At 42.9% G+C, this 18,437-nt stretch overlaps 1 protein-coding gene across 2 annotated transcripts in view; it reads right to left on the bottom strand.

Moving 5' to 3' along the window:
- Positions 1–2,009: 2,009 nt before the first annotated feature.
- VSIG1 (V-set and immunoglobulin domain containing 1) overlaps positions 2,010–18,437 on the bottom strand; it is a 38,283-nt gene continuing 21,855 nt past the window's right edge. For both annotated transcript variants that reach the window (XM_007090645.3, XM_007090644.3), the window contains 5 exons: positions 14,538–14,736; positions 9,519–9,674; positions 8,772–8,891; positions 4,270–4,423; positions 2,010–3,455 (listed from right to left, as the gene is read on the bottom strand). In XM_007090645.3, coding sequence (XP_007090707.1) covers positions 3,122–3,455; positions 4,270–4,423; positions 8,772–8,891; positions 9,519–9,674; positions 14,538–14,736 — 963 coding nt within the window. In that variant the 3' untranslated portion in view covers positions 2,010–3,121. The remainder of the gene's footprint in view (positions 3,456–4,269; positions 4,424–8,771; positions 8,892–9,518; positions 9,675–14,537; positions 14,737–18,437) is intronic.

Genomic DNA, 18,437 nt, shown 5'->3' with positions numbered 1-18,437 from the left:
ACCATGAGATCATGACCTGAGCCCAAATCAAGAGTCAGAAGCTTAACTGAGCTACCCAGGCACCCCTGTACTCTATATTTTCAAATCCAGTCTTTCCCCTGCATTCTTGTTGATTTCAACTCAGCTTCCAGGCTATGGAGATCATTTTGAGTCACACAGCATCATAACCATTCCCCCACAGGAGGAAGGCATCCACAGATTTATTAAGTGTGCCTTTTGTGTTTTTATCTAAGTTACTAGCTCTTAATCTTGGATCCAGGGAGTCTTAATTCATCTAAAACTGTACATGACACTTTGTGTATATAAATGTTTTTCTATGGAGAGGGGTCCAGAATTTTCAGCAGATTGTTGAGGTGATCCGTGACCTCAAAAAAAGTTGAAAACCACTGATCGAACTATTCATCAGTATTTTGAACAGAACAGTGTTATTAAGGAAAGAGCTCTAAAAGACCACCAAGAGTGACTTCTTTCCTGCTCAGCACTGATCCATCAGAAATTTGGGGGTGTAGTAATTAACTATTATGTATTAGTCTTTTTTCTTCTGATTTGCCTCTATTATAAAAGTGGAAGAGATAGGTGAATTACAGCTACCTTGGTGTTCTGGTCATTGAGATTTTTACACACAGCTGGTGTTTTAGTTTTTAATCTTTAAATATTAGATCATTCTTAAAACCTTCATTATTTTGCTTCCTGGACCCATCAGACACTGTATATCATAATATTATATTTAATACAAATGGAATTATATATATTTTTTTAAGTTTATTTTAATTTGTTTTGAAAGAGAGCACACGGAAGGGGCAGAGAGAGAGGAAAAGAGAGAGAATCCCAGGCAGGCTCCGTGCTGTCAGCACAGAGCCTGATGTGGGACTCAAACCCACTGACTGTGAGGTCATGACCTGAGCTGAAGTCAGATGCTTAACTGACTGAGCCACACAGGCACCCCTTTTAAAAAATTTTTTTGAATGTTATTTATTTTTGAGAGAGCAAGAGTGCACATGCGAGTGGGGATAGCTGAAAATTGACACATTAAAGAAAACACCTAAGTAAAAGCTGTTATTTCTCTCCATGGCTCTGGACATGTGTAATGTTAATTTTAAGTTCAACCTACCTTAAAACAAGACTCTACATGAATTAACGTACAAGTATGATCTCTACATAAAGGGCTTCACAGGGGCGCCTGGGTGGCTCAGTTGGTTAAGCCTCCAAATTTGGCTCAGGTCATGATCTCACGGTTCCTGGGTTCAAGCCCTGTGTCGAGCTCCATGCTGACAGCTCAGGGCCTGGAGACTGTTTCAGATTCCGTGTCCCCCTCTCTATTAGCCCCTTCCCCACTCATGCTCTCTCTCTTTCTCAAAAATAAATAAACATTAAAGAAAAAATTTTTTAAGTAAGTAAAGGGCTTCACAGCTTAAGAAAATTCTCTACATGAAAATCTGGATGTGGTAAGTTAGAGATTCATTACTTCATTTAAAAACGATTCACCTTGGAAAGAAGTCAGATACAAAAAAAGTACATACTGTATGATCCAATTTATACAAAGGTCAAGAAAAGGCAAAGCTAATCTCTAATGATCAAAAGCAAATCAGTGGTTGCCTAGGTCCAGTGTGATGGGGGGATTGCACAAAATGGTATAGGAAACATTTTGGATTGATGGAAATGTACTATTTATTATTATTTTTGTTTATTTTTGAAAGAGAGAGTGTTGTGAGCAGGGGAGGGGCAGAGAGAGGGAGACACAGAATCTGAAGCAGGCTCCAGGCTCCGAGCTGTCAGCACAGAGCCTGATGTGGGGCCCGAACTCACAAAAGGTGAGATCATGACCTGAGCTGAAGTCGGACACCTAACCAACTAAGCCACCCAGATGCCCCTGGAAATTCCCTATTTAAATTGTGGTTTCATGGGTGTATCTACATCTGTCAAAACTCATCAAATTATACACTGGAAATAGGTGTGGTTTATTGTATGTAAAGTATATGTCAATAATGTTAATAAAACATTCACCTGAAGATCATTAAAGTAAGATTTTATTAGTATTATTTATTGAACTTCAAAATAAGATAGAAACTCTGATTACAGATGAAAAAGTCTACCTATAAATTTCTTCAAGGTAGGACGTGGGTAAAATATGATAAATGGAAAAGATATTTTAACAGGTGGAGAAGAGGTGACATCAATGCACTTTAGTTAATATTTAGCATTTATACAAGAATAGTATCTATTCACGTGGAATATCCCAACAGTGAAACAGATCAAATAATTAGTTCAGATTATCTAAAATAGATCTTAGGTGTTCATTTACAACAGTTTCCCATTTCTGGCCCTTCCAAAGTAGATAGCATCGGACACAGTAGTAACGTAATATCTCATTAAAAGTGAAATTGTACATCCCCTATGATGTGTATTCACCAAAGGAAAATACTATTTGGAATTGTCTACTACCTGGAATGTACTACCTGTACATTATTTTCAATTTAAAATTTAGGTTATTTAAAAATGTTGCTATGCTCAAGATACTGTATAGCAGGGTGGGTCCTTGGGAAATCTAATGTGATAAATGAAACACTGATTTCAAGACCTAGTTTTAAATGCTATGTACCAATTAAGATTTACCCTTTACTTATTCTCCTCCAGAATTTTTGAGGATTGTTTTTTCTAATCTATGACAGAATGCTGGTAAACTCTTGTCTTTGGGGCCAATGTGAAATGTGAAAATGAATAGGGAAGCCTGGACGGCTGATCATAGAAATAATATGGACCCCAGTTAATGCCACCTTGTCATGTGTGCATGTGGAATGTAACAAAGTGTAGCTAAAAATAGAGAAATATGGTTTTCTGAAATACAACGTAGGTGTTGCTGCAAAACACTTACAACTGAATTAGAAATCACATGCCTTATCCTTAGTTACGCTTACATGTTAGTAAAATGGTAATAATGCAGGAACCCTTGTGCTTATTTAGTAGTTATCTTGACCTGTTTATTTAGGATTGATGGTGGGAGCACCTTGTTAGAAGAGGGTTGGTTAGAATGGAGGGAGGTGGTGGGAGATTGGTTATGTCAGCTGAATTCCAAATGCCAATTATGGGTTCCTTAGTGATGAACACTACTTAGGCTACTGGCCTATGGCTTATTCACTCCCTTTTCCTTGCCACTCAAGGGCTGGATGCCAATCCCGGGCTCAGGCTCAGGCTCAGGCTCAGGCTCAGGCTCAGGCTCCAGCTCCTGCTCCTGCTCTATCTCAACCTCCGGCACCAGAACAGGCTCAGGACCTGAGGCAAGCTGTGGGGCAGGCTCCTGGACAGGCTCAGGCTTGGGGTTAGGCTCACAATCTGGTCCCAGGATGGTATCAGGTTCATTTTCATGGATGGAAGGTGGCAGACGCGCTTCTAGGTGGGTAACGTCTTCAGCTGGTATGACCTCGCACTCTGTACTTTGTTTTATCTTTGTCATTGGTCTGCAGGAAGAAGGCCCAAGGAAGAAGGAGTTAGGGTATGCCATTTCACATGGAACCACAGGTTGTGTCGCTTCAGTGACCATGGGTTCCAATCTGTTCAAGACCTCTGTGATTTCTGATATTCTGACTCATTGTCAGACCATGAGTTCATTTTGTCTCCTGACCAGAAAGGATAGATCTCAACAATATAAAGAGAGTTCAAGAGAGAAAAGCCAGTATTCAAAAGGTAGGAAAACTAATGTCAGGACGAAAGGGTCTAAATAATGTGTTTGAGGGCCAAATCCATGGCTCTGAGCCACTGCTAGCTCTCACTCTATCTAGCACAATACATACATAGTTGTGCACAATACAATACATAGTTGTGGAAGCATAGAAATGGAGACAGAAACAAAGGAACGAGTGTGATACACATTCAAGAAGAAATAGCAGAGTGGTCAAGAGAGTGGGCTGTGGGCAGAGCCGCATGCCGATTTCCATGGGCCACAGGCACTCTTGCCTTCATGGTCCTCTTGTTCCAGGAAAAATATGAAAAATTATTTTTTTATGACCGTGTTGGTAGAAAGACGAGTATATCAGCATGATATATTAACACATTTTCTTAGACCTAAAAGGGTTGTTGCGGTGGTTCAATGAGTTGATACACATAAAGCGCTTAGAACAGAGTCTGGCACACAGATCTCAAGAAATGGTGGCCATCATCGTTCTTCCATAGAAGCAGTGAGAATGAGCAGAAAGATACCCCCGACATGTTAAGCTAAAAAGAGCACTTAGGAAGAGCTGGCTGTCAAGTAAAGGCAACAAAATAAGATCTTACTCAAGTTCTGTGGTGGTTTTCGAATTTCTCTTCCTTCCTTTCCCCTTTGCCTTCACCTTTGTCTTGCTCTTTGCGAAGCACACAACAGAGACGATAATGGTGGCACCTACTACGGTGCCCACCAATGCCCCCAAAATGATTCCAACTTCTGGATCTGGAAGATATAAGCTGCTGGTTGGTAAAGTGGAATGTACTGTCTGCCTTTTACATGTGCATTTGTGACCAGTGCAGAATATCTAGAGCATTCATACAGTGGGAAAATGACTTGTAGAGCCCAGAAACCCCAAGAACTCGGCCAGACTCATAGGGGGAGAAGAAAGATGACTGGCTTGACTATGTTGCTTACCCATTCCCATTGATACACATAAGAAGACATGCCTACGGGGGGGGGGGAGGGTCACTTTCAAAATGGGGCTTAGAGAAGTGGGTTTTCAATGGGCATCTTCTCTTGTTTTTGCTTTTTTAAAATGTTTATTTAGAGAGAGAGCGTGCATGGGCACATGCGCATGCACATGCACACACACACACAGGGGAGGGGCAGAGAGAGACAGAAAGAGAGAATCCCAAGCAGGTTCCACACTTAGCATGGAGACCAATGTGGGACTTGATCCCCCAACCCTGGGATCATGACCTGAACCAAAACCAAGAGTCAGACACTCAACCAACTGAACCACCCAGGCACCCCATCAATGGGCATCTTCTTGACCAATGAAAACCTGTGGAGCTACAATCTGGTAACCAGAGAAATGACCTCTGTTACAGGGAGGGACGTTTCACCAGGCTTATTCAGAGCATAGGTGAAGTAGTTCCCTAAAAACCTCTCCCACAGATTCCATGCTCACCAAGGAGCCTCGTGCATTCCGACCCCTGGAAAAAGATGTGCCCCTTTCCATGAACAGGCATCTGGTTTATTAGATCAGTCTATGGAACAACCCAACAAATGTGAGATGACCCAGCTGAGCACCAGACCTTCCAGCACTAAAGTTCTGTCCCTGGGGGACCCTGTCTGAGCTCCAGGGGGCCCGTCCCCATCTGCCTCCCTTCAAACAAGACTGAACATCTTATACTTTGAGATAAGAGGCTAGTTGAGTTCGTTGATCATTATTTCGACTTTTTATGATTAAAGGAATCCATGCGTGTAAATTGCAAAGTGAAATGATTCAACTAGACTTCTAGCAAAGAAACAGCAGTCCCTTCCTTCTCCTCTCCCCATCTCTGTGTCCCATTCACTAGAGGCAACCACTCATCTCTCTCTCTCTCTTTTTTAAATCATCTTGATATTTGCCCCCATGTTTCTATTATGCTTGTTCTAATTCTCCAATTTTTGTCCTTTTTTGATGACTTCCTACCCTGGAAGGTGAAGATTGTATTCTTATACCCACCCCCCACCCACATTCTCCTGATAATAGCTATAGCACAAGTTGTTGTTATATCAAAGTTTGCAGTATGCAAATGTTCACAGCTGTGGAACTTAGTATATATATATATATATATATATGTATATATATATATATATATATATATATATATATACTATGATTCTGGTACATTTACAATTTTTCATTGAAGTTCATTATTACCTCATTTGGGGATTTTTTTTTAATGTATTACTACTAACCCCCCAAATTTCCACCAAAACTATTAAAAGTCCTTTCCTTAGATTTAAACAGGTCAGATAATCTATCGGTTTCTTTTTTGTTGTGGGGGGGGGGTTGCAGAAAGAGAGAGAAGCGGGGCTCACCCGAAGCAGGGCACATGTTTACCTGAAGCGGGGCTTGAACTCACGAAGCATTAGATCATGACCTGAGTCAAAGTCAGATGCTTAACTAACTGAGCCACCCAGGTGGCCTTTATTGGTTTCTTATGTTTTTTCCCCCTTGGAGACGTCCCTTCTGGAGCCCTCCATCCTCCTCCCCAGCATGGACTGTTCACTCTCCTAAGCCTGCTGCTGTACTGTCATCCCTCCCCTGCCTTTCACCTTCATCCCTATTTTCTAGATAAAGAAACAGGTTTTGCAAGTTCTTTCAAGATCCAGCTCAAGTAGCACTTTTTTTTTGGTAGAGTCACCTGGGTTCTATAAGCATAATTAATTGTTCCTTCTTTGGTGTCCTAGAGACCCTGTACAGACCACTATTATAGCATTTAAGACATTTTACTGTGTCCTTCTAGCTAAACCGTGAGTTCTTGAGTGTAAGACATGTATCTTACTAACCTCTGTATCTCTATCACCTATGATAGTTCCTGGCAAATAGTAGATATCCAATTAATGTTTGAGGGAGGAAGATAGGGAAGCAGGGAGGGAAGAGAAGGGAAGGGAAGGAAAGGGAAGGGAAGGGAAGGGAAGGGAAGGGAAGGGAAGGGAAGGGGAAGTGAGCAGGCAGTCAAATGCCAAAATCATTTAAAAAAGTATTTGAGTGGAAGCAAGGTTCAAGTACAACTGCTGTGAGTTCTTGAGTGTAAGACATGTATCTTACTAACCTCTGTATCTCTATCACCTATGATAGTTCCTGGCAAATAGTAGATATCCAATTAATGTTTGAGGGAGGAAGATAGGGAAGCAGGGAGGGAAGAGAAGGGAAGGGAAGGGAAAGGAAGGGAAGGGAAGGGAAGGGAAAGGAAGGGAAGGGAAGGGAAGGGAAGGGAAGGGAAGGGAAGGGAAGGGAAGGGAAGGAAAGGAAATCTCCAGAAAGGCAGTAAAATGGGAAGGGAAGGGAAGGGAAGGGAAGGGAAGGGAAGGGAAGGGAAGGGAAGGGAAGGGGAAGTGAGCAGGCAGTCAAATGCCAAAATCATTTAAAAAAGTATTTGAGTGGAAGCAAGTTCAAGTACAACTGCTGAGTCTCTACATGTGCAGTATAACTGTACCCTTGGAAAAGCAAAACAGGATTGGGAAAGATATAGAGACACACATAAGACATGATCAAGGGACTGTGGTAGAATGAGAACACAGACAAAGACCAAAAAGATGTCCCTTCACCTTTGAATAGAAATTAGCTGAATGAAGAAGCAACCTGGAATTGCAAAATGTTTTTGTTTTTTTTAAGTTTATTTATTTATTTTTAGAGAGAGAGAGCACAGGCAAGGAAGGAATAGAGAAAGAGAGAGAGAGAGAGAGAGAGAGAGAGAGAATCCCAAGTAGGCTCTGCACTGTCAGCGCAGAGCCCAACACAGGGCTCAAACTCAAGAACCGTGAGATCATGACCTGAACCGAAATTAAGAGTCAGATGCTTAAGGGACTCGGCCCCCCAGACACCCTTGTAAAACTCTCACCTCTTTGTTTTCAAGTTTATTTATTTATTTTGAGAGAGAGTGGGGGGAGGGGCAGAGAGAAAGTGTTTGATTCAGGACACGTGGAAGGAAGAAACCTTAGCTTCACAGGAGAGCAATGGTCCAAGGGAACTGGCCACCTGGATACAGTATATGCTTAAGTCACAGATTCAAAGTGAGTTAGAAATAATGAATAGGTGACATGATCCTAAGTGTTATTAAGTGACCATTCAAAGGTGTGGCAAGATAGCCCTTGTGACAGCTTGCCCCCGATTGGCCCAATTTTACAACTCCGGGCCCTCAACTCTGCTTAGTAACTAAGCACCTTTGAACTGGAAGGTTGTGTTTGTTTTGGGTGTTTTGTTTTGTTTTGATAGAAAGAGAGCATGTGGACGTGCACCTATAAGCGGGGGAGGGGCAGAGAGAGAGAGAGAGAGAGAGAGACAGAGAGAGATTGAGAATCCCAAGCAGGTTCCACGACCAGGACAGAGCCCAGTGGAGGGCTGGATCTCACGACTGTGAGGTCATAACCTGAGCCAAAATCAGGAGTCGGAAGCTGAACAGACTGAGCCACCCAGGCGCCCCTGAAAGGTTGTGGTTTAAAGGCATCCTGGCTGTGCCAGTCACTAACTGGATGACCTTGGGCAAGTCACTTACCTCCTTGAGTTTCAGTCTCCTTTTCAGTAAAATGAGGCTAACAGTACATTGTGCCTCCTCAGCAGGGTGGTTGGAGGAGTGAGATAACGCTCACCACACCCGGCCATGTATCTGGCACACCATTTGTGCTCCACAAATATTAGCTGTAGGTACAAGTGCTATTATTGCTATTATTATTAGAGACAGATCTTAACAAATTACTGATGAACTGGAAAGTTTGTGAGCTCCGTATGTGACACAGATTGCTAGTTTCACCAGGATTCACCAACAGCATCACAAAGAAAATTCGGTCTGGTAATATCAATGGGGCTGTTGTTTTATTTACTAAATAGTAATACCTACTTTCTAGAAATGTTATGAGGGCTAAACAAAATTTTTGTAAATGACTTAGGGCAGATTACAGCACATATTAAGTTATTAGATTTTAGGATAGTAATTCATCATATCAACCTATAAATAAACCACCAAAATCTCCAGAAAGGCAGAAAGGACTAACCAGGGATCCTAATTCATTTACTGGGTTGGCAGGCCCAGGATACTTGACCTAAGGAGAAACTATTGAAGCTGGATGATTAACTCACGTGAAGAAGTTAGATCAATTTCGCAGGAACTATTGCCAAGGTTGTTGATAGCAGTGCACAGGTAATAACCTTGTTCAAAATTGGTCAGATTTCCAATAACCAAAATCCCGGTGGCTGGGTCTGTCAGAAACAGGAAACAGACTTTTGAAATCTCTTATGTGGCTACAGATCATAACAATGTAGCAGAATTGCCCAATTTCCACCCACATCCCCACATTGGCCTCCCTTCCCGGAGATGTTCTGGGTCCAACTAGACCCCGTGGGACTATTCCAAAGGTAGCCCATCTGGAACCATCCCTATTCTCTCCATACCCACCACCTCCGAGCCAAAAACAGGCTTGACTTCTACAGGCTGGGGATAAGACCAGACCATAGTCATCTTGTTAGGAGATCTTTTGACATCCCATTTCCAGAAAAATTGAAGACTGAGTTCTAAAGATGAGCAACCAGCCCCACACACATACTGTCAGCCAACCACACACACCACACCTTGCCAGGGGCTGTGGAGGACGGTACTTTTTTTTAAAGTTTATTTATTTATCCTGAGAGAGAAAAAGAGACAGCGTGAGTGAGGGAGGGGCAGAGAGGGAGGGAGACAGAGAATTCCAATCAGGCTCCGTGCTGCCAGCACAGAGCCCGACCCGGGACTCAAACTCATGAAACTGTGACATCATGACCTGAGCTGAAACCAAGAGTCAGAAGCTTAACTGACTAAGCCACCCAGGGTCCACAGAGGGCTGTACTTACTGAAGTTTTCTTTCACTGGGACGATGTCTCCTCCTTCAACTTTATACCAGTAGTACACAGGGGAAGGTGTCCCAAGGACCGAGAGGCAAGAAAGAGATATAGGATGGCCAGTTTCCGGTAATCCTTGGATGCTGCAAAGGGGCTTAGAAGGTTTGACTGTAAGGCAACGACAAAGAGTAAACATCCTGAGGAGGGAATTGCACTCTGTAACAACTGCAGTCACCTCCTCACTGTCATTTTGTAGAATGTGCGCGCTCCATTTTTAAAGCTTTGAAACGTTAGTTTGACAGTTTTCTGATTGTACCACCAGGTGGGGGTAGAGCACTTCAGGTTCAAGGGCCTTCCAGTCACCAGGCCATTAAGATTCTAACAGCATCTCTTCTGTCAGCCTCCTCCCCAGATTCATAACCATGCATATCCGCATTGTCTTAAAATATGCCTTTATTAAAACTGCCAAATGTAAGCAAACACTAAATGACTAAGGACAGAGTTTACACTTTTGAAGCACAGTTTTAAAGGAAAATAGGACCCTTAAATACGTTGCAATAAGTTGTTATTTATTCTTTTTACAAAATTTGTTTTACTAATGCTATATTTTTCCTTTCCTTTATAAGTCTTTTTTGACATTAATTTCTCTGGGGATGGGTGACACAAAACTATTGGAGGGTTTGAATTTGCCTGTATCCCTCATCGGTAGGGGAAGCCCATTTTGAGAGGATGTGTTACGTGAAGCTGAGATCTTTATCTTTCACTCCACGTGCATTTACTTGTTTGCCTTCTATGTGCCTGACACTGGACAAGGCACCAAAAATTCAAGAGTAACCCTGAAACACTTCTGAAGTGGGGTGGGGGGAGTAGTGAGAGATGAGGCCAGAGAGCAGCAGAGGCCATAGCTTGGAGAGCTTTGCATTTCGTGTATTTGTCTTAAGTTTATTTATTTATTTTGAGAGAGAGAAAGCACAAGTGGGGGAGGGGCAGGGAGAGAATCCCAAGTAGGGTCCACACTGTCAGCGTAGAGCCCGACACAGGGCTCCAACCCACGAACCATGAGATCATGACCTGAGCCAAAGTCGGACACTTAACCGACTGAGCCACCCAGGTGCCCCTCATGTGTTTTATACAGAGAGCAGGAGCATCATGGAAGGATTATTTTTTAATTTTTTTAATGTTTATTTCTGAGACAGAGAGAGACAGAGCATGAATGGGGGAGGATCAGAGAGGGAGACACAGAATCTGAAGCAGGCTCCAGGCTCTGAGCTGACAGCACAGAGCCCGACGCGGGGCTTGAACTCATAGACTGTGAGATCATGACCTGAGCCGGAGTCGGAAGCTCAACCAACTGAGCTACCCAGGCGCCCCATCATGGAAGGAATTTAAATAGGGGAAGGACAATGGTCATTTTTAATGCTTTAGATGGTTTGCTTGCTCTCTGGGGGTGTGAGGAGGGAAAATCGTCACAAGGTATCAAGGAAGTAGAATCGACAGGACATGGTGACCAGACGAATAGGGGGCATGAAGAAGAAAGTGTAGGCAATGATGATTCCTAGGTTTCTGATTTGGACAGCTGGGTACATGAGTTTGTCATCCTGAGATAAAGAATACAAAAGGAGCAGGTTTTCAGGGAAGGAGGGCAGAGGAGGAAGGGGTGACAATAAGGTCAGTTTGGGACATACTGAGTTCTAGCTGTTTATGAAAACGTCTCCGTGGAGAAGTCCCATGGGAAAGTGAGAATCTGAATTTCCTCATTCATCTTGCTGCTCACAGCTTATTCGAAGCCTCGTGTTACATGTAGATAATAATCTAAATTCCAATACTTACCAACTCACCTTTCTTCTCTTCACCTAGGCCTGAAACCCTCCAAAGACACAGCTTCTCTAGCTCAGGCCAGTTATACCTTGAATGCTCTGGACTCCCCCGGCTCTCCAGCTATCAGTTTGGAGGCAGCAGTTAAGAGCACAGTTCTGGATCTGCATAGACTGCTCGCTCTGCAGTTTTACTCTAGACGGTGTTTAGGCAAGTAACCTAACATAACCACCCCTCAGCTGACTCATCTGTAATCCAAACCATCCAATTGGATATTGGATACTATATATCCTAATATATTGACTTTGTCTCCGACTAATCCAAATATATTGAATTTATGTAAGTAAAGTAATGCCTATAATGCCTTGCACATGGACTTGCTGTTGGGCATGGGCTCCTACATTTTGTGGCCTGCTACTGAAGTTAAGCTTCCAGTCTCGGGCTCTAACCCACTCTACACATGAGTGAGAAGACGGATGCAGCTGTAGCTCTTTGACACCCTTCACTAGCCCCATTGTTTAAACAGGTGTTTTTTAAATTAAAGTATTTTTCTTCCACTTAGCTCTTTATTCTCTTTTCCTTACCCCATGGCAACCGTCTGATTGTCTGATGGCAACTGTCTGATTATCACCATGATGATTTGATCGGATCGCCTTTACAGCAGAATAGAGCATTATGAGCATAAAATTAAATGGGGAGTGTTTCTAGAGCCCAGAATCAAACCCAGATAGGCTTTTTTTCCCCCCGCTGGACACATTTCTCTCATTTTATTTTTTTTATTAGCAAAACACTTAGTGAATCACTTTGAACCACATCCCAAACCTATATATTTTCTAAAACTACTGAATCAGGATGGGATTGCCATTTCAACCAGTTAACATCCCCAGTAGAACTTGGATGTTTTACTGGCATAGCCATTGATCTACCATTTAGCATTATTGCTTTCAACAGAACCGGGTTGGGAGGAAGAGGCTTACCTCACAAAGTAAATGAAAATGCTTCATTGTGTTCTCAAGCCTTCTCTAAATTCATCGTTTTCTTTTTATGTGCCAAATCACAGAAGGAATAGGGTGCTTATTCCAAATGTATACAAAATAATTATTCAAACTTCTATCTGGGTATTTTTCAAAGCTTCATTTTCCAAGGCTGTCATACCTAATGGATATCTCTCAAATGAATGGTAGTCCAAACCACCTGCGCCTTTGCTCACTGCTGTTTCCTTTACCTAAACTGTGTCCTGCCACCCCAGCCCCTATTTTCTAAACTTTTGGAGGGCTGAAACCCTGTCTTTTCTATCTTTGCATCACCATTGTGTAACACAGTAACTGAACACGTGTTCAGGATTTGTTGAATGAATTTATGCATGAATGAGCAAAAGCATGGGATCTACGTCCATCACTGGGTAATGGAATGTCTCTGGGAAATTCATTGCTAGGAAGAGTGATCTCTAAGGAAATATCAACACCTCTCCCCACAGTTGGCCTCCTTACTCCCCACGGCCCCCACCATGCCCAACTCCTCAGACAGAGGCTTGGCTTCTTTAGGTTGTTTCTGGTCAGAAGGACAACCCAGAGCCAGGGAGCAGCAGAAAACCTTTAGAGGGCTAATTCCCCCAAATTCTTTGAAAGTTGAATCTCCAGTATATCATTTGATCCTCAAACCTGTAAATACAGGGCAGAGATTACAACCCCATCTCCAAATGGCCAGAGAAAAGTGGACTGACTTGCCTGAGGCTACTGAGTAGTGGAGTATGAGCCAGAACCTAAGCCTTCTGACCCCCAGCATATATACCACACTGTTTAGTTCCCATGTACATGACTAGTCTTCCAAACTGGAGCATCAACTCTCCCAGGAAAGGGCTTGTAATTCTCTTGTTTTCCCCCTGTACCCCAATGCCTAACATGGTGCTCAGCAAAATAAAAGCATGACTGAGCTACCCCACTCTTAAAAATCAGCTCCTGATGACCTTTCCCTCTTTTCCAGTTGGGTAGATGTGGGCAAACCTCACAATTCATTTTGGGCATCACCTGGGAGGCAAGCTCAGATGATTCTGGATGGTTCTCCTGGATGTGCACCTTGTTACCAACTACTGCTTTTCCAAGCTAGTCAATTATCAAGTCACTGGTTGGATCTAGTTCCTTCTTTCCTGTGATGGATGTACACAGCTCAAGAGGAACAATGACTGGATCAGCTCCATTTAGGATTACTTAGAAATGGGAGATCCCTTAGCTCAAATGGTTGATTGGTGAGGTTTGACAGCCCTTTCGTTTTTCCCTTCAGTACTTCCACAGGCCCTCAGACAGGAGCAAAACTCTCATTGTCCTTTTAGAGACTGGAAGGAGTGCTAGAAACCACCAAAAATTGTGAACTCTCCAAGAGCAGAAACTATGCCTCCATCACTGTAAACCTCATGGGTCCTGGCACAAAATGGGCACTCAATAAATACTGTATAAATGAACCACTCCAAATGCATTTGAAAAGCAGATATGACTTGCTGAATGCCACATAATGAATATCTGTATATAAATAAATTCTCACTATGGCTTAACATGTGGTCCTTTCTCCAAATAGTGCTTTTTTTTTTTTTTAATATAATTTAGTGTCAAGTTAGCTAACATACAGTGTATATACATTGTGCTCTTGGTTTCGGGAGTGGAATCCCATGATTCACTGCTTACATACAACACCCAGTGCTCGTCCCAACAAGTGCCCTCCTCAATGCCCATCACCCATTTTCCCCTCTCCCCCGCCCCCCATTTTAAAAGGGACCCTCCCGCCTTTATTCAAAAGAATGGTTTAATGGTGGGAATTGTGCCTGGCTTAGGAGAGATAATAAAATGACAGTTCTCTCCCCCAGGTAGGACTGGCTCCAATTGGAGGTTCCCTCTGGAGGAGCCGCTAGTGATCATTTAGTGGCGACTATGCATTGTCCCCCTGTTCCCATTCTACCCATCAGAGATACGGATCCCGAAGGTTGGATTATCTTCTGCTTTCTGCCATTTTGGCAACACGGTTTCAACATGTTTTGTGAGTGATTTCTCAGTGTTACTATGAAGGTTGGGATGGTGGTGTGTTTCTCTTTCCCTGCTAATAAAAGGAGCCGGGAGGATATTTACCCCCTGGGACTTAATTAGCACCATAACTCACTGCTCATTTAAGGTCTTAGTTGTTCCAAGAAGAGAAAAAAACAAACAGAAAAAAAAAAATTGCCCATACCTAACACATTGACTTTGAGGATGCCTTGATTTTTTCCAACAAAGTCAGGGGGGTTGTTAACATCACAGACGTAGACACCACTATCTGTTGGTTGCATATGTGAAATAGTGATAGATGCGTTATCTGGGTCGTTGGACCCTACAATCCGACCTTTAAATTGCCCGATGGCTGTAGCTTGTCCACCTTCAGAATAGTAAATCTAGGACATAAAAATGACAGAAATGAGAATTGGAGAGTGGCCAAGGCTAAGGTAAGCTACCCAGAAGCACCCTCTATCTGATGTCACCTTTGTTGGTAAGAGGCAACATCCCCATCCATCCTCTCCCACAGGAAACAGATCCCACGGCAAAAGTTGCCCAAGCCAGTGGGGTGCTTTAGCTTTCTCACAGGTGTGCACAGCCACCTCCTCACTTGTGCACAAAGCAGTTCTGTGATGTCATCAGAGCAGTGATGCGTGCCCATCTGACAGATGATAAACAGCTGGAGCTGACAGGATTCAACTCCTACGCTTTGGCTAGATCAAGATGCTCACCTGATGACCCTACCTGGAGGAAACTCATTGCCTAAAACACAAATGCCTGATGGGAAACCAAAACCATCATTTCCCCCCACCCCCGACTTTATAGACTTTGTTTGATTTGAGTTTACTTTACTCAGTGGGACTGCAGGAATATCTGGTTTTCCTAAAGTTAGAGTATTCATACTCCTTTCATACACACATACTCCTTTGGAGAAGCAAACTTGGGTTTATCCTGTTCGTTAGAAGAAAAACATTTCATAGCAGAAGAGGCCCCTGAGAAATCATCTGGTCCCATCCCCTTATAGTGGCCAGGAAGTGCTTCGTCAATGGCAGCTAGTACCATTCTCCTCACGTGGAAGGAGGCAGAACTGGAGTTATTCTTTCATTTAGACAAATAAGGGCACTCAAATCCAGAAAGATTAAATGGCTCCCCCGAAGTCACAGGATTCATTTATTATTATTATAATTTACCACAGTCAAGGAAGACCTGGATTCTAGTCTCATCTCTAGTAGAGATATGAATAGTTAGATCATAATGGCAACCATGGGAGCGGCATGGTGAGGTGGAAAGAGGCCTGATCTAGAAATCAGATGGTCTGGGCTTTAGCCACAGCTCTGCCTCTGACTGTGACATAGTCAGGGAAGGTGGCCTCTGGTTATGCCTCCATGGCAACCTGTGATAAGAAACTTTGTGATAAGAAACTCTGTTATTTAATCATCTTTCCAACCTTGAGTTTCCACATCTGAACGAGGAGCCCAAGCAAGATCGTCCAAATTATGAGATGTATTCCCCAAGTCTAGGCACATAAGTTGATTTTAGGTGGCACATAAATGAAAACTTATTACAAAGATACATATCTAGCACATCAAGTCTGTGACTTCATGGATATTATTGCTTAGGGTGACACTAAGATATTTTTAAAATTTGAAGAAACCAAGTCAATATAGAAAATGACATTAAATAATACTGCTGGGGGCGCACAATTATGACAAAAATCATAAAGACATAAGGGGTTGAAGCGTGGGTATCACGGGACTAGGTGATCCCTAAGATTTCTTCATTGTACACAGTCTATGCACACACTTTGTTAGTTTTATATAAATGTGTGTTTAAGTGATTGTTTATTATTTAATAAACTGGTATTGCGCTAGTCCAGTGGAACTAATTAATGTTTTCATAAAATGTACTTAAAAAGCCTTATTCATTGAATTCATTCTTCTAACATTTTAGAAGAAACTGAAGCCCAGAGAGGGGAAAAAAAAAAAGACACACACAAAGTTAACAGCGGGGAAAGGTCTAGCACCCAGTTCTTCTAATTCCTTGTCCAGTGCTATTTACCTTAATAGGATGAGGGAGGGAAGGCAATCCGCAAACCAAAAAATATTATCAAGATAAATTCAGATATATTCCCCTTCAAATAGAAAGCCAATATATTTTTAAACTAAAGCAGAAAGGTAGATTCTGAGAGAAAATTCAAAGAGCATATTGAAGGAGAAAAAAACCTGTCTCTCTCCCCGAGTTCTCTAATATCAACTAGCTTTTTTTCCTGCTACAAATGAGCCATTTATAATTCAATTTGTCCACTCACACCTACTGAAATCACAAACTTTTGTCCCAAAGGAGTCTTGTTGGACTTAAAACTGGAAAGTCAACATTAACACAAGGTATCCCAGTGGTCCAGGAGGAGGTTCAGCTCATCAAAGGTCTATTACCTTAATCTGGGTTAACACCCAAGCTATCCGACTTTCCATTTCACTAGCCAGCATTGGGCTTATTTACTTTCTAGTCAACAATTTGAGGTCCTGTGGACTTTTACCTGGAACACATCCTGCGGTCCATCAAGGAAGCCCTTCTACACCTTAGACATCTGGCTGCTACCCCTGCTCCTGGGAAGACTGGGGGAGGGGTGAGTCAGCCTGTCTTATGCTGTGGCCTGGCGACATCACAACAAGATACATCAGTCCTGCCTGCAGCCCTCAGCCAGTGCCAGAGGGTAAGGAGAAAATATCTGATTTCTGCAGAGAGCAGGGACCCAAGAAAGCATGTTTTAAGCCAGGACTAGAACATTCAAAGAAGCCACTGTAAAAGTCACAGTGTTGGTTATGAAGCAAGGTGAAATGAGCAGGTAAGTCATGAGGCCCTGGACTTGTAACTTCCCTGTAAAAAGGACCTTCACTGGAGCGCCTGGTGGCTCAGTCGGTTAGATGTCCAACTTCTGCTCAGGTCATGATCTTGCAGTTTGTGAGTTCAGGCCCCGCGTTGGGCTTTGTGCTGATGGCTCAGAGACTGGAGCCTGCTTCAGATTCTGTGTCTCCTCCTCTCTCTGCCCCTCCCATGCTCGTGCTCTGTCTCCCTCTGTCTCTCAATAATAAAATAAAACGTTAAACATTTTTTTTTTTAAAAAAGGACCTTCACCAATGCTTTTACCCAAGCTCCTCACACTGTAACCTCATATATATATCTTGCCCTTTCACAAATAATACTAAAAGGTGTCAGGGATAGGAACGGAGGTGAGGAGGGATAACAATGGGCACCTAAAAGGGAAAGGCCTTGGCCTGAGAAGGAAAGTCCCCAGGGCTAGCCAGTGGCCAGACACAGAGATGGAGGGGCTTTTCTGTTAGGGTAAGTCCATGCTGTCACACTGTCCTTGTAAAGAAAAAAAAAAGGAATGTTTTCCTGAAACTGCTTATCTAATCACACAGGAAGTACTGAAACGTGGTTCCATTTGCCACAAAAGAATAACTCTTTTAAAAATCAAAGCTGAACAATGGCCAAGACCCAGCCCATGATCCTGTGAGGCTTGTACCTTTTCAAAGAAAGTATATTGTCAGTTTAGAGATCAAAGCAACTGAGGTGCAGGAAAAGCCATGGATGTTCAACAGGCCATATCCTTTGGGAGGTAGGGGAGAGAAAATCTGCTTAAAGAAAATCACACCTACCCAAGTGTTCCCTTAAGTGGTACTTGTTAGTTTTTGGCCTACTTGTGCTTCATGGATGCCCTGCTTTTCTCCCAAGGTCCTCTCTGCTCCTTGTGATGTTCGAGGCTGATATGGAGACACATTAGTTATAAGACCCCTTTAGAGATCACTTCGTTTATGGTTTCTAAGGTTGATGACCCTTCAGGAGCCAGATGGATATTGGGGTTATGGGGTTATGGGAAACAGCTGAGAGGGGATGGTGGCTACTGGTAAGATCATAGAGGAGAGTGGGGAATGTGGTGAACTGGGGAGCCAATGCACACAAGGCTTTCAAACCGTGGAAACAAACACACACAATCCCGGGCCGGTCAAGAACATGCATCCACTGGCCAAATTGGGCCCAGAGGCCTCCAATTTGCAACCTCTGATTCATCTTCTTCTATAACAGAAAAGGACACTGG

This window comes from Panthera tigris, chromosome X, assembly GCF_018350195.1.
Source record: "Panthera tigris isolate Pti1 chromosome X, P.tigris_Pti1_mat1.1, whole genome shotgun sequence".
Lineage (NCBI taxonomy): Eukaryota > Metazoa > Chordata > Mammalia > Carnivora > Felidae > Panthera > Panthera tigris.
This window is presented reverse-complemented; position numbering and strand designations above follow the sequence as displayed.